Source organism: Colletotrichum chrysophilum (assembly GCF_026319265.1).
Source record: "Colletotrichum chrysophilum strain AFK26 chromosome Unknown scaffold_358, whole genome shotgun sequence".
NCBI classification, from domain to species: domain Eukaryota; kingdom Fungi; phylum Ascomycota; class Sordariomycetes; order Glomerellales; family Glomerellaceae; genus Colletotrichum; species Colletotrichum chrysophilum.
The window spans coordinates 1-13,026 of NW_026517645.1; the positions used below are offsets into that span (position 1 = coordinate 1).

Here is a 13,026-nt window from a genome sequence, read left to right on the forward strand (position 1 = left end):
ACTGATCACCTTAGCCTCTGAAGACTTGATCTACTACAGCCTACGACCTACGACCTACGACCACGACCCCAGTGTACTGTTTAAACGTCAATCCCCAACTTCTGTTAGCAGACCCTACTGTCGGATAGCTGACCGTAACACGGTGTTCGGCCTTCGGCAAGACCCTCAGCCACGACTCATTTGACCCACCAAATCCAATGGCGCATTTGCTAGAAGGTTCTAGGAATATCGACAAGGTCAATGGCAAGTTCATAAGAGTGCCCAGGAAATAGGGAGGGTACGGTTCTGTTTCCTGTTCTTCAAGAAGATTTATTGTACTCGTAGTAGTAGGTTAGACCAATGGCATCGACCTTGTCCTAGACCCTTACACTGCAATCTAATTACATAGCAGTCGATGATTACGATTGCTGCTTTGTCGCAGTGGGGATTCATAGTCGAACCCGGGAACGAGATGTAGGGTTACAAGAGTCAGATAATTCCTGATTTAATAGACGCACGCATTCTCAACTACCTTCCCGGCTGACATCGCGCTTCAACAGTGTTTGATGCAGTTAATGCGGCGGAAAGGTTCTTCCCCAGACGTGAGTTGAAGCGTGCACCGTGTGGTCGTAACTAAAGCTCTAATCTATCAATTCGTTGAGTCTCCTTCGGCGTAACCGACTCAAGCGCATTGTTACAGATTCAAGAGCTTTGGTCTCCAATCATCAAAGCAATCACCAAAATCATACCTAAACCAATCTGCAAACATCAACATGAAGCAAACCTATCTTTCCAGTCTAGACATCTAGAGGCTGCCAATTAACTCGCAATATCTCCCGCAGTATTCGTACCTTGCTTGGATGCCCAATTCTTGGCCAAACATTATTCCTCGCGTCTTGCTACCTCTGATATTAACGACCTTAATGGCTTCACAGGCTCTCAAGACTGATTCTGAACTTGACCGATTGATGATCCAAATTTTGCCGTTCATTCTCACCGGAGACCATTGGCTGTGACAATGTATTTGGTCGAAAATTCCTATATTCTTGCCTGGCCTTTTGCTCCTCAGCATGGTCTCAGCTATCCAATTACACTGATAAAAATTGCAACCATCCAGTTACACTGACAAATATCGCAATTATTCAGTGCCTCACTGACACGCATGTATCTGCGTCACCGGAAAAGCCAAGCCATTCACGCAATTCAGAGCCAGAATCAAGTTGACCCCCCCCCCAAATAGGAATATTGCTGTTTTACATATTCCACATGACAGCAGCGCATGCCGCTTCTGAAGAGTTTTATACATTGTCACTTTTGCAACGTCGTCCCAGGCGATAATCCTCGGTAATCAACCCTCTTCCACAAAAACATTTCCAAACAGGTCCAACAAATATGTTTGCCCCTTGTGACCCTTCACTAATGCAATCTATAGGCGTCCAGTGATGCAGTTATCAATGAGCAACGTGAGCCTCAACTGACTTCGCCGCCCGTCAATGACATGAAGCAGTGCATCATCACCAGCCTATGCAAACGACTCATCTGTCAGTTTCATCGCCGGAGAAGAATTCCGCTGCGGAGAACCCCAAGGTGGCAATGTTCTTCTCAGTCAAGCATAGCCTCGTTCGCCATCATGACCAATGTACTCTCAATGAGGACACGGTCAGTTCTCTTGTCCGGATAACAACGTTTTCCGGCAGCGAGGTCAGTAGGCCTGTGTCTGTGTCTGTGATGCCTTGGTCCGAAATCGGCCATATCTGTGGCTTTGTGAAAGCTCTTGAAGGCGTCGCGAGACGTGGGAAGAGGGACCTTTGCGCGTTCTTGTTGAGGAATATGCGCGATGGACGCCTTTTCTTTCGGTCATAGGCCATGTTTCTTGTTGGCGGGGCTTGTGGAGGCTCTGCGGCTTTGCATGTTGCGGTTGTCGTCCCCATTGCTTTGGTGCTGTCGTTTGTAATTTGACATTAATTTTTCGATTTTTGCCGCAAGGATTTTCTTCGTCAACATCCGTGCAATCACCTCATCTTTCTTTGAAGCTCGCTCTCTTGGTTATTGAACTCCCCGTTGCCTGGATTGCTTTATCTCCACAAACAGCTCACAGATTTGTCAACGAATTAAGCTTAAACCATAATTTCAGATATGTGCAGAATTAACTGAACGCTTGACTTTGTTCAGTGATAAGCAATATTAAGATCTTCATTTAAGCATAGAGTCAAGTTCTCCCATTAGAAGACATCGTCCACGTCCAAACTTTTCATCAATACAATTACAAAACAGCCACGCAGGCATAGGTGTCGAGCCAAAGACCAGTACAGGAGGAGCCGACGGCTGGGTTCCAGGAAGTAAATTGGGCGACAGTGATGCCGTATTGTGAAGCAATGGTCGTGCAGGTGTTACCTGAGACGACGTAGTGGAATGTTTTGCAACTCTTGGTCATTCCGTCCTGGATCGGAGTGGGCGTCGCTACGCCGTTGCCCGGGCTGGTCGGCGTGGGAGTGGTGGGAGTGTGACCAATAATGGAGATGCATACATACGCATCCAGCCAGAGCCCGCTGCATGAGCTACCCACGCTGGGGTTCCACTCAACAAACTGCGACACCGAGATGCCAGACTTGCTCGCAATGGCAGCGCACGTATCGCCCGACTTCACATAGTAGAAGCTGTCACAGTTTCCGACCATGTTGGGCTGCGTGGGCGTAGGTGTGGTGATACCGTTGCCCGTAGAGGTGGTGGTCGTGGGCGGGCTCGAAGTAACCGTGGCGCCGCCGATGATGCCGACGCAAGCGTACGCGTTGGCCCAAAGGCCTGCGCATGTGCTGCCGGCGGACGGGTTCCATTCAAGGAACTGGGCAAGCGTGATGCCGTTGGAGCTGGCTACGCTGGAGCACGACTCGCCCGACTGCACAAAGTAGAATTTGTTGCAGTTGTTGACGATTTGCGCCTGCGTCGGCTGAGGCGTGGTCACGCCATTACCGGTCGATGTCGTGGTCGGCGGGGTTGCGGTCGTCGATGTAGTCTTGATGGTGGACGTCGTGGAGGGCCCGGCCGTGGTGACCGGCGGCTCAAAGAAGGCCTCGACGCAGTACGAGTGGCCCGTCTGCAGGACGCATGTGTCTGTGATGGACGGGTTCTAGCGAGTCTTGTTAGCCAACCTCGAATCCTCTTACAAGGAACTACTTGAGTGTCTTCTCACCCATCTTCGGAACGAGACCAAGTCAATGGCGTTCTCACTCAGAAGGACGCTGCAGGTCTTGGCCGTGGTCAGGTCAACCCACCAGGTGCAGTACGCGGTGGTGTTAGGATCATATGTCAACGAAGGCGATGAACCATCGCGGCGAACATGAGCCACGCCGCCCAGCGCCACGTCGACGAAGCTGCTGGCAAGCAGGAGTGAGGGCAGCACGTAAGACAGCATGGCGGTGTTGGTTGTTTCGGTTGATGGCGGTGACCCGATGCTGTTGTCTTGCGTGTTGGGAATGAGGGACACCTGCGAGCTGATCGACGATGTTATCATCTGCCCGACGATCCATATATGTGTAACCTTTCATGTCACCTTTCAAGGTATCGTGTCGTGTCGGCACAATATTCTTCGCCCGGCTAGAGTAGACGAATGCGGATCCGGATAATTGGGCAGATGGCTGCCTGGAACTGCTGGTCGGTTAGTCTGCTTGATGACCCGGGCCAGAAGACAATATTGCCACTATCGGCACGGGCTTTTCTCACTTCCTCAGTCGGGTGTGAAAAGACGTCACGAGGTCCACACTTTCACATTCAATCATGTCGCCCCTACTTCGATCGCACGACCCAAATCAACAGGTGCAGACCGTCAGCAAATTCAACATTGCTACCTGACGTAGCATCGTCTTTATGCATAGTTTTATTGTTGACTGGGGAGTATTCCTTCGTCACTTACTTCCCTGACCGACTGACCTCGAAAGTGTCATCGTCTCGGATATCTAGGTCTGGACCTTTCTCGCCAACTCAGGACCCGTTCAAAAGATGCAGACGTGAATCCCAGCTGTTGCGAGGCTGAGCAACACATGGATAAGTACAGGTACATCCAAGCAGGTAAGCATGTAGTGTGCGGCACAGGCCGCTCGCCAAGCCGCTAGATGAAGATTTCGGCGCTCCTACGGTGGACAGGACCAAACTGGAAATGAGAGCCGGAAGTGAGATTGTGTTGTTGAAAGACATGAGTGGTCACCTGGAGACTACAGTGAGCGCCGGGGACGTAATGGTCTCCTTTTGTTTCGGTTTCGCTTTCATGGTCAATTGGCCTTCTCATGATCATTACGAGAATAGCATTACGATCGTGGACCATGAGTTGACGGAATATACAGAGTATGGTATCTGAGATGGTTGTGTGGTCTTTGATTGTACTGCTCAACTACACATATTCTTATCAGGTGTACATGTTCGTACTGAGTGCACATTTCCATATTTGATGTAAATGTTCTGGTTTAGTGCACACGTTCATTTTTGGCGTTTACCCGAGTAATTGATTACATGGTCAAAATCTACATTCTCAAGATGTGCAACAGAAAGGAATAAGCTTCTGTCTGCCCAAGTCTTTTCCTTGTGCATGCAGAATGTCCGTAGAGACATTCGAAGGGGCGGAATTGGGAAACAGTTTGTGTTTTCAACCGCATGTAATCAACATTGAAACGTCCACTCTTAGGCAAAGACATTAGCAGCTCCAGCAATTACTCCAGTGCCAGCAAGCATCCACATATCCGTCCTCTTGGCCAACCCAGCCGTGTTCGTTGTGCTACTCGTAGTCCCAGTTACCGCTGTGCCGGGGGTGGTAGACGATCCGGAAGAACCGGTGGTCGTGCTGACGGGGGGCAAGTCGTCCAGCACGCAGCTGGCGTAGGCGATGGTCTGGTTCAGCCAAGCGTGCTTGAGCTCACCGAAGTGGTTCCAGGCCGACGCGCATTCCACGGACAATGAGCTCACGCTCTCACTGTTGCTGCGCCAGAAGGAGGCGGCGGCGCTCTCATACGACGCAAATGCCGTGATGAGCGCGGGAGTCGCCGACGCGAAGGTGGTGAAGCCGCATAGCTGCGATGACTCGGTGACACGGCAGTTGAACAGGTCCGCGCCCGTGGCCGTCTCGAGGCAGGGCTCGACGAGCTCGTCGACGTACATGTCGATGGCCGCGCTCAACGTGCCCGAGGGCTTGGGCACGTCGAAGTACTGCGACAGGTTCTGAGTTGCGCATTGCCATGGATCGCGGAGCGTCGATGAAGGCTCCAGCGTTGTCAAGGGCGGTGAGGTCATGGAGGCGGACGAGGGCGGCGCGGTCGTCGCCTGTCGGGCATAAAGGGTGATGGTAGAGTCCGGGACGGCTGCCACAAAGGAGGCGCCGAGGATGGCGAGGACGGCCAGCTTCATCATCGCGTCGAGACTTGGAATCTGAGTTGACATGATGATTTCTGAAGAAAAGCTGGCGATAGTATGGCCAAGCGACAAAGTAGGAGGTTTGTCAAAACAAACGACGAAGAGTCGAGACAGAAGAGAAGAGTGTCAAGACGAGGTGTGGGGAGTCCAACGAAGACGCAAGTGACGCAAGGCTATAACATGTGAGGGCTGCGTTGACAGCTTCGCGTCTATATCAACTGCAGCCATAGTCATCGGCAGATGACATGGGTGCGTGGGAGAAAAGAAATTGGACAATTGGAACACAAGTGGATTTGGTTTGCCTCGTGCTGCATGTGTCCATCAGGGGCCGGAATCTTAATTGCAGTTCGCCAAGCAGGCTGCAAGCCACCAGGAACAATGCACGGCGATTTCCCGCAGGATTCTGTCCCGTCGGGCGTTACATGGCGTCAATATGCTTATGTTCTCCAGTTTTCTCTAATTTGACTCTTTTTAGGCGTCTCTCATTCGCGGGAATAAGCGATTCTACTTCAGATTGACGTCCGATTTGCTATTCCCCCGCACACGTTTTGTTCGCCTCGCGCTGTGCCGTACGCGATGGGACAGATCCCTTGACAAGGGCCCCTGTCAAAGCCAAGTGTAAATGAACAAGCTTCTCGCTTCTCTTGCTAAGAATACCGAGACTGCTAAGCGTGCCAAGCAGGCAACCGACCACACTAATTCACACCAACTCTAAGCGCCGTCTTCATCGCTCCCCTCCTCTTCGCCTCCCTGCTCCGCTGCACCCATGACCGCCTTCGTCTCCTCCAAGCAGTCCTCTTTGCGATACTGTGGCGAATTTGGCCAGCCGTGGCGGCGGAAAACCTCCTGAAGCGCCGGTATGGGACGCCTCGTCGTGCTCTCCGAATCCAAGACCTCGTACTCGTTCCATGGAACCCAGCGTAGCGTGCGGTACTGGGCCTTGAGCACCTTGAAGAAGTCAGCGACAGACCAGGCGGCACCGTCGGCCCGCCACTCTGCGTCCTCGTCATCGTCGCAGTAGTCATACGGGTCGTCCTCGATGCAGCGGGGCCCGTCGCGGAGGCGGCCGGGACACTCGGGCCAGTAGACGATGCCGAGTTCCGTGTCGAGCAGAAAGACGTGGTGCTCGCTCATTGTCAGGCCGACGACGTGCTCAGGCACGTTCTCCATGATGGCGGGGCCTTCGCTGATGGTGCGAAGCTCGTCAATGTCGCTGCGGCCCTCGCGCACCCAGATGCCGGACGTGTGCCAGTCGATCCAGCGGCCGCCGGGTGTGACTTCCGGTATCTCTCCCTCGTCAAGATCATCACCCTGGCGGACGTACGGAAGGTGGGCGAGCAGGCTGAGCACCTCGTCCGACTTTCCCAGTTCCGACAGATCAGAGGTCAATGTGGGCCATCCTCCTGGCGGCGGGTGCACGATGGCCGACTCGGGAAGGTACATTTTGGTCAGGAATGCGTAGAAGTCGGTCACGGCGGCGACCGTGGTCGCCTCTGAGTACTCGACTTGGTCAAGCGTGACTGGCATCTCGTCTTTTGGTCTGGTGGTTCAGGTCTCGGAATCCTGCGGCGTGTCCGATATCGCCTTGGGCCAGGTGAATGAAGAGAAGGAGTTGGTTGTATTAGAGTTGTATTTGCTGACGGACAGTTGAGACGACGGCTAATGTGAAAAGGGATGAAGAGCGACGGCAAGAAGATGGCAATCAGGCCAGGAGAGGCACAGCAGAAAGGGACTTTTGTGCCTCCCGTCTTAGGTAAGCCGCTTGACCGGAAGCGGTTCTTGTTGTGACCTTCCCCTTTTTCTCCCCCGGTCCGGTCCAATCAACATGATCCTTCTGTGCGACCCTGCGTTAGGTTCATAAAGAGATGACTGCATGAACGGTGCCATTGGCGGTCGGCTGACCGTTGAGGAGTGCCTAATTACGGAGTCAGCATCTGCAATATCGCTCACGGCTGCAACCCCATCACCAACTCTCACAAGGCTGGAATGATAAGCTTGTTTAAGGTTACTTTCGGAGGTCATGTCTGGATTGAGATGTGTATCTGTACATGAGTGAATATCTTCATTCCCAGGCTGCCGAGGAAGAGGCTTCGGAAGGATTCAGCCTGAGTTGAGTTGCTGCAGAATTTCTATGTCGTTAATCAGGGGTGACCAACACCAACATCAGACGACGGCTTGGCAAGCAGGCAGAACGGTCTGGTTCGATTCGGGTCTGCCCATGTGCCTTATGTTGTATAAGCTTTTCAATAGTTTCTGCATGGCATGCAGGCGCCGCACAGTTGCCTAAGCCATGGATTGTGAAATGGAACTGCAAATTCAGAAGACCGGAAAAGTGCCGTGATACAGTAAAGGAGAAAGCCGGGGTTTGATCCTACGAAAGTGCCAAAATGAGTGTCTCCATGTAGAGAACTCAGGTGTTCCGAAGTCAAGACTCGATCCGCAGCTGAGGCTGACCACCCGCTCAAGTCTATGAGGTCCAGGCGTATTGGGATCCTCGGCCCTGCAAGTGTGGACGCCTGGTGAAAGAAATTTTGATGAAACCCGAGGTAGGTAGAGAGGTACAGGCAGAGGAGAAGACGGAGCCATGAAAGACTGTTCCCAACAAGATACAAAGCATTGTAGAGTCGCCGGGTCTTCTGAAAAAATTGCTAGGGTCCAAATCTTCAATATCCTCTGTTGTCCTTTTTGATGACACAGTGACTGCGCAGTCGGTGCCGCTCATTACACACTCACCCATTGGGTGGCCGACGACGTAAACAATGAGAAGATTCATTACCGCTTCCCTCATCTTGGGGGCAAGTGTCGTGCAATGCGCCGTCAACCTTGACGGCGCCAGGGTCGTCGCACCCGTGGGCGAAGATGACCCCTCGCCCATCGCCGACATCAAGACATACGAACCAGATCAACACGACTGCCCACTCCCTTGTGCCCACCTTGACAATGTGCACACTTGGGTCACCTACCTCTCCGTCGACCGGCTCCGGCGATGCCAAAAGTCCATGCTGTTGCAGCTCTCGCCCACGCAGCGGCTGAGCGGAGGCGTGCTCATCCGTGCCTGCACGTTTGGCGGCGCCAGCGGCGGGGAGCCCATCATCACACCAAACAACATCAACTTGACCTATGCGACCACCGAGGCTGCCAAGGTGGCCAACGAGACGGCCGCCAATATGGGGAACCCGAAAAAGTCCGACACGCTGTTCCAGCCTTCTCTGAACCGGGCCCCGGCGTGCGACGTGCTTCCGGGCGGGGAGGTCATGAAGACTCTCCCGGTTGCAACCACAAGCAGCGCCGACGGCGACGGAGCCGATAACGTGGGCGATGCGACGCGTCTGCTCGAGGCCATGGGTGTCTACTTCAACACAACCGACAACTGCGACGAGTCGTTCCTGTTCGGCTACCACAAGCAGACTGTCGCGGGCATCTATATCGGGGCTGGCCTGGGCAAGGTCACCGTTGGTGCGGCCATCGATGCTCTCGCCGGACGGCTGCAGGGTGACGGCCGCGTGCCCAACCGCTTAGTGACGCAGCTCTGCGAGACGAACAAGCCATCATCAGGCGTATTTGGTGTCGTCTTGGATAACATGGGCGACCTCGCCGCCGTCCAACAGACGGCCGCAGACTGGCACGCCGGAAAGTGCGCCGCTGGTGACAGCCTTGTGCCGTCGGGCGAGCTGAAGGTGGCCGTCTTGGACATTGTCCAATTCCACAACAGCAACGGCACTCTGAGCAACGGAACATTGTTCAGCAATTCCACAGTGACCAGAAGAAGCACAGCAATCCTGCCGCGCCAGAATAAGCTACAGGGGCGCGACTTTTGCTCCTACATTCAGGTGCTGGGCGGCGACACATGCACATCCCTCGCGTCCCGGTGCGGCATTAGGGGCTCCCAATTCACCACGTACAACCCAAAGATAGACTGCACGAACCCAAATGCCTTGCAGCCGAACCAGTACGTCTGCTGCTCGGCCGGCGATCCGGGAGGCTGGAAACCAGCGCCAGGTGACGACGGGACGTGTGCGACGCATCTCATCGCTGCAGGCGACACCTGTAGCTCGCTGGGCCTTCAATACGGCTTGACAGAGGAGGAGATCGAAGGTTTCAACAAAGGCAAGACGTGGGCGTGGACCCAGTGCAAGGACATGCTCATCGACTACAACATGTGTCTCAGCTCCGGCAACCCGCCTCTGCCGCCGCCGCAAGAGGGAGCGCAGTGCGGGCCGCTTGTGCCGGGGACAACCCAGCCAACAGACGGCACATCCATGGTCGACCTGAATCCTTGTCCGCTCAAGGCGTGCTGCAGCAACTGGGGATTCTGCGGACCATTCCCGGAGCACTGCGACATTCACGCGCCCGAGGGAGGTGGCCCGGGGACCAAGCTGCCCGGCTTCCAGAGCACGTGCATCTCCAACTGCGGCAACGAGATCAAGCAGAACTCCGGGCCGCCGGTCACCTTCTCGCGCGTTGGTTATTATGAATCGTGGAACATGGGTCGAGACTGTCTTTGGCTGCGTTCCGAAAAGGCCAACACAGACGGCACCTACACCCACATGCACTGGGGCTTCGCCGAGATCGACCCAAACACTTGGAAGCCCGTCATCACTGACCCGCACGGCCAGTGGGACGCGTTCAAGAAGCTTGAGCTGAAGCGCATCGTGTCGTTCGGCGGCTGGGCCTACTCGACCGAGCCGGCGACGTACAACATCATCCGGCAGGCCATCATCGACAACCGCGAGACTTTTGCGACGAACCTTGCCCAGTTCGCCAAGGATGAGGGTATCGACGGCATCGACATTGACTGGGAGTACCCTGGCGCCCCTGACATCATGGTCGATGGGAAGCCGATCGGGCAGACCGGAGACGGCGTGGCGTACCTGCGGTTCCTGACCTCCCTCAAGCAGAAGCTGGGCACCGACAAGTCGGTCTCCATCGCGGCGCCTGCGTCCTACTGGTATCTGAAGGCCTTCCCCATCGACCGCATCTCGGCCGTGATTGACTACATTGTGTACATGACGTACGACCTGCACGGCCAGTGGGATTATGGCAATGTCAACGCCTTCGACTCGTGCCCGTCCGGTAAGTGCATCCGAAGCCACGTCAACCTGACTGAGACGCGCAACACGCTGTCCATCATCACCAAGGCGGGCGTCGCGAACAACAAGGTCATGGTGGGCGAGTCCAGCTACGGCCGCTCGTTCCACATGGCCGTCGACGGCTGTTGGGGCCCCTTGTGCGATTTCACGGGGACACGCATCGAGTCGGACGCGAACCCCGGGAGATGTACCGCGACCAAGGGATACATCTCTAATGCCGAGATTAATGAGCTCATCACGCAGGGGTCGTACTCGGAGCTGTTCCATGATGGCGACTCCAACACCGACGTCCTGCTGTACAAAGGCGACTATGTTAGTTACATGACGCCCGCGACGAAGCTTACAAGGCGCGATGACTGGAAGGCGCTGAACTTTGGCGGAAGCATAGATTGGGCCGTCGACCTGCAGACGTTTGGTGACGATGACATGAAGGTGCCGATTGACCGCGGCGGCGACACGGGCGACGAGGGCTGCGTGTCGGGCGAGGACAAGACGGCAAACTCGGGCGACCTGTGCGAGTTTACCTGTTCCCTAGGCCTCTGCCCGGAGTCGCTGTGTGAATGCGTGACGAGGGGCGAGATGCTGCCGATTCCGCCGGAGAACCCGGTCGAGGGAGACATCATCGCGTGGGACGAGGTCGATGTCGATTTGAATCGGTTGTGCCGCTTCGCGTGCTCGCACGGCTACTGCCCGTCCGAAGTGTGCACGACGGCTGTTGTCGACAAGGACGAGGACGACGGCATCATCGAGGTCGGCTGGAGCCCCGAGAACCCCAACTATTTCAACTACACCGAGGCGCGACTGGCCAACGCCAACAGGTGCCTCATCTACCAGAATGCCCGACTGAGGGACGAGGCGCAGTTTCAATGCTACTCGTACTGCAAGTCGGCGCTCGACGAGGCCAAGGACGAGGGTCGGACTTCCAATTATGGTTGCATCGGCTTCTTCTCGACCAAGGAGTATCCCGACGGCATCCCGTGGGACAAGTACCCGGGCACTTCGTACTATGTGGCGCCGGGCACATGCTCGTGCGACAACATGCTGATCAACGAGATCGCGGACACGGTGCTCGAGGCACTGCCCATCATCGCGCAGATTGGGTGTTATGTGCTCATGTCGTCGCTGAAGCTGGTGCTGGACGTGGGCGCCAGCCTGATCCCGGGCGTGGGCAAGATCCTAGACGCTGGGCTCGACATGGCGACGACGGCAGCGCAGATGGCGGCGTATCTGTATCCCGAGGAGGAAGACCCCGAGGGCGCCTTCTCGTGGTGGCTCAGCCCGTGCGGCGGGACGGAGCTGGTGCCGGAGGAGATCAAGGAGATCTTTGGCATTCTTAGTTCTGTGGCTGACGGCGTGTCGAGCTTCGTGAAACCCAAGGCGTCCAAGGGCAGCGGCAAGAAGGGCGACGAAGCAAACCCGACCGACCGGTCCAAACCGAAGGCGGGCACCGGCAGTGGCGCCAACGGGCTGGGCAAGACGCAGCCCGGAAGTGGTGGCATCCGCAAGAAGTGCAATGTGCCCAAGTCGCAGTCTACGCTGCGGCTGGGGGCGGCCAAGAACACGATGCGCCGACAGTCGTGCGTGGCCTCCAAGACGCAGAAGGAAGAGCTCATCATCACGTCTCTGACGTACGGTGCCCGCGCGACACAAGTCCAGGCGACTTGTTCTGCTCAATGGTCACAGGCGTGCTACCACTATAGCAGTGTCATTCGCAACAATCAGGCGTGGGCGACCCTGACGTGTCCCCAAGCGGCTGCCACCACGGCCCATAGACAAGACGCGCAGGCGACGGCGACCTGGAGCAGCCAGCATCGTGGATCCGGCTGGACACGCAAGTCCAACCGCCAGTGGGGCGCTTGCGACCGCGACGAGTACCCGCCCGCCTACCTGCTGGACGCCAGCAATCCGGCCATCGTCAACTCGGGTATCGACCGAACCGGCCAGCTGGTGCGCTACATCCCGGACAAGGACAACCGCAAGGCCGGGCAGATGTGGAAGGGCGCCTGCTTCGCGAGCACCCTCAAGGAGTTGTCTGATGCCAACTTTGACACTGCCGTCAGCCGGGCTCCGAACAGCGCCAAGTCGGTCACCCGCCCCAAGACCGGGCTGCTGCGCACGTATGTGGGTGTCGGCGTCAACACGCACCCCGAGTTCACCATCTCTTCGTATGGCCACTCGGGCAATCCTCCGGCGAACGATGGTCTGAATGACAACAAGTGCTGGCCCAGTGGCATTGCTGCCCAAGACCCGGGCTTCGCTCTTCTAACGTACGATCCCTACTACGACAACCACCAGATGCCATACAAGTACGATCAGGCGTACGTGCAGGGCTCGAATGGGTCATGATCTTCTTTATCTTGTAGTTGTTAGTCTGGTGTGGCATTTGAGGTCAATAATTCATGTGATACTTATACAAGGAATGTAACTTTTCGTTCTGATAACTCTCGATAGTCAGGCAGGGAGCGGGCGCTCCTGCTTGGCGCGAGTTGGCAATGAAGTCCATAGGTGCACCGTGAATTGCACATCTCCTAGGCTAACTGGTGTCCCCGTCATCACCCTT

General features: G+C 55.6%; 4 protein-coding genes across 4 annotated transcripts; 1 reads left to right on the top strand and 3 right to left on the bottom strand.

Annotated features, from left to right (window-relative positions):
• Positions 1–2,242: 2,242 nt before the first annotated feature.
• Positions 2,243–3,391, bottom strand: COL26b_014384 (uncharacterized protein; the record flags this gene model as incomplete). The annotated part of the gene is made up of 2 exons (XM_053186956.1): positions 2,243–3,073; positions 3,170–3,391. 2 exons carry the CDS (start codon positions 3,389–3,391, stop codon positions 2,243–2,245), a joined length of 1,053 nt encoding a protein of 350 aa, XP_053029096.1.
• Positions 3,392–4,650: 1,259 nt separating this feature from the next.
• COL26b_014385 (uncharacterized protein) lies at positions 4,651–5,403 on the bottom strand (the record flags this gene model as incomplete). The annotated part of the gene is made up of 1 exon (XM_053186957.1): positions 4,651–5,403. The coding sequence occupies one exon, from the start codon at positions 5,401–5,403 to the stop codon at positions 4,651–4,653; it is 753 nt and encodes a 250-aa protein (XP_053029097.1).
• A 684-nt stretch (positions 5,404–6,087) lies between these two features.
• On the bottom strand, positions 6,088–6,903 carry COL26b_014386 (uncharacterized protein; the record flags this gene model as incomplete). Its single annotated transcript, XM_053186958.1, has 1 exon — positions 6,088–6,903. The coding sequence occupies one exon, from the start codon at positions 6,901–6,903 to the stop codon at positions 6,088–6,090; it is 816 nt and encodes a 271-aa protein (XP_053029098.1).
• A 1,232-nt stretch (positions 6,904–8,135) lies between these two features.
• Positions 8,136–12,812, top strand: COL26b_014387 (uncharacterized protein; the record flags this gene model as incomplete). Its single annotated transcript, XM_053186959.1, has 1 exon — positions 8,136–12,812. The coding sequence occupies one exon, from the start codon at positions 8,136–8,138 to the stop codon at positions 12,810–12,812; it is 4,677 nt and encodes a 1,558-aa protein (XP_053029099.1).
• Positions 12,813–13,026: the final 214 nt, after the last annotated feature.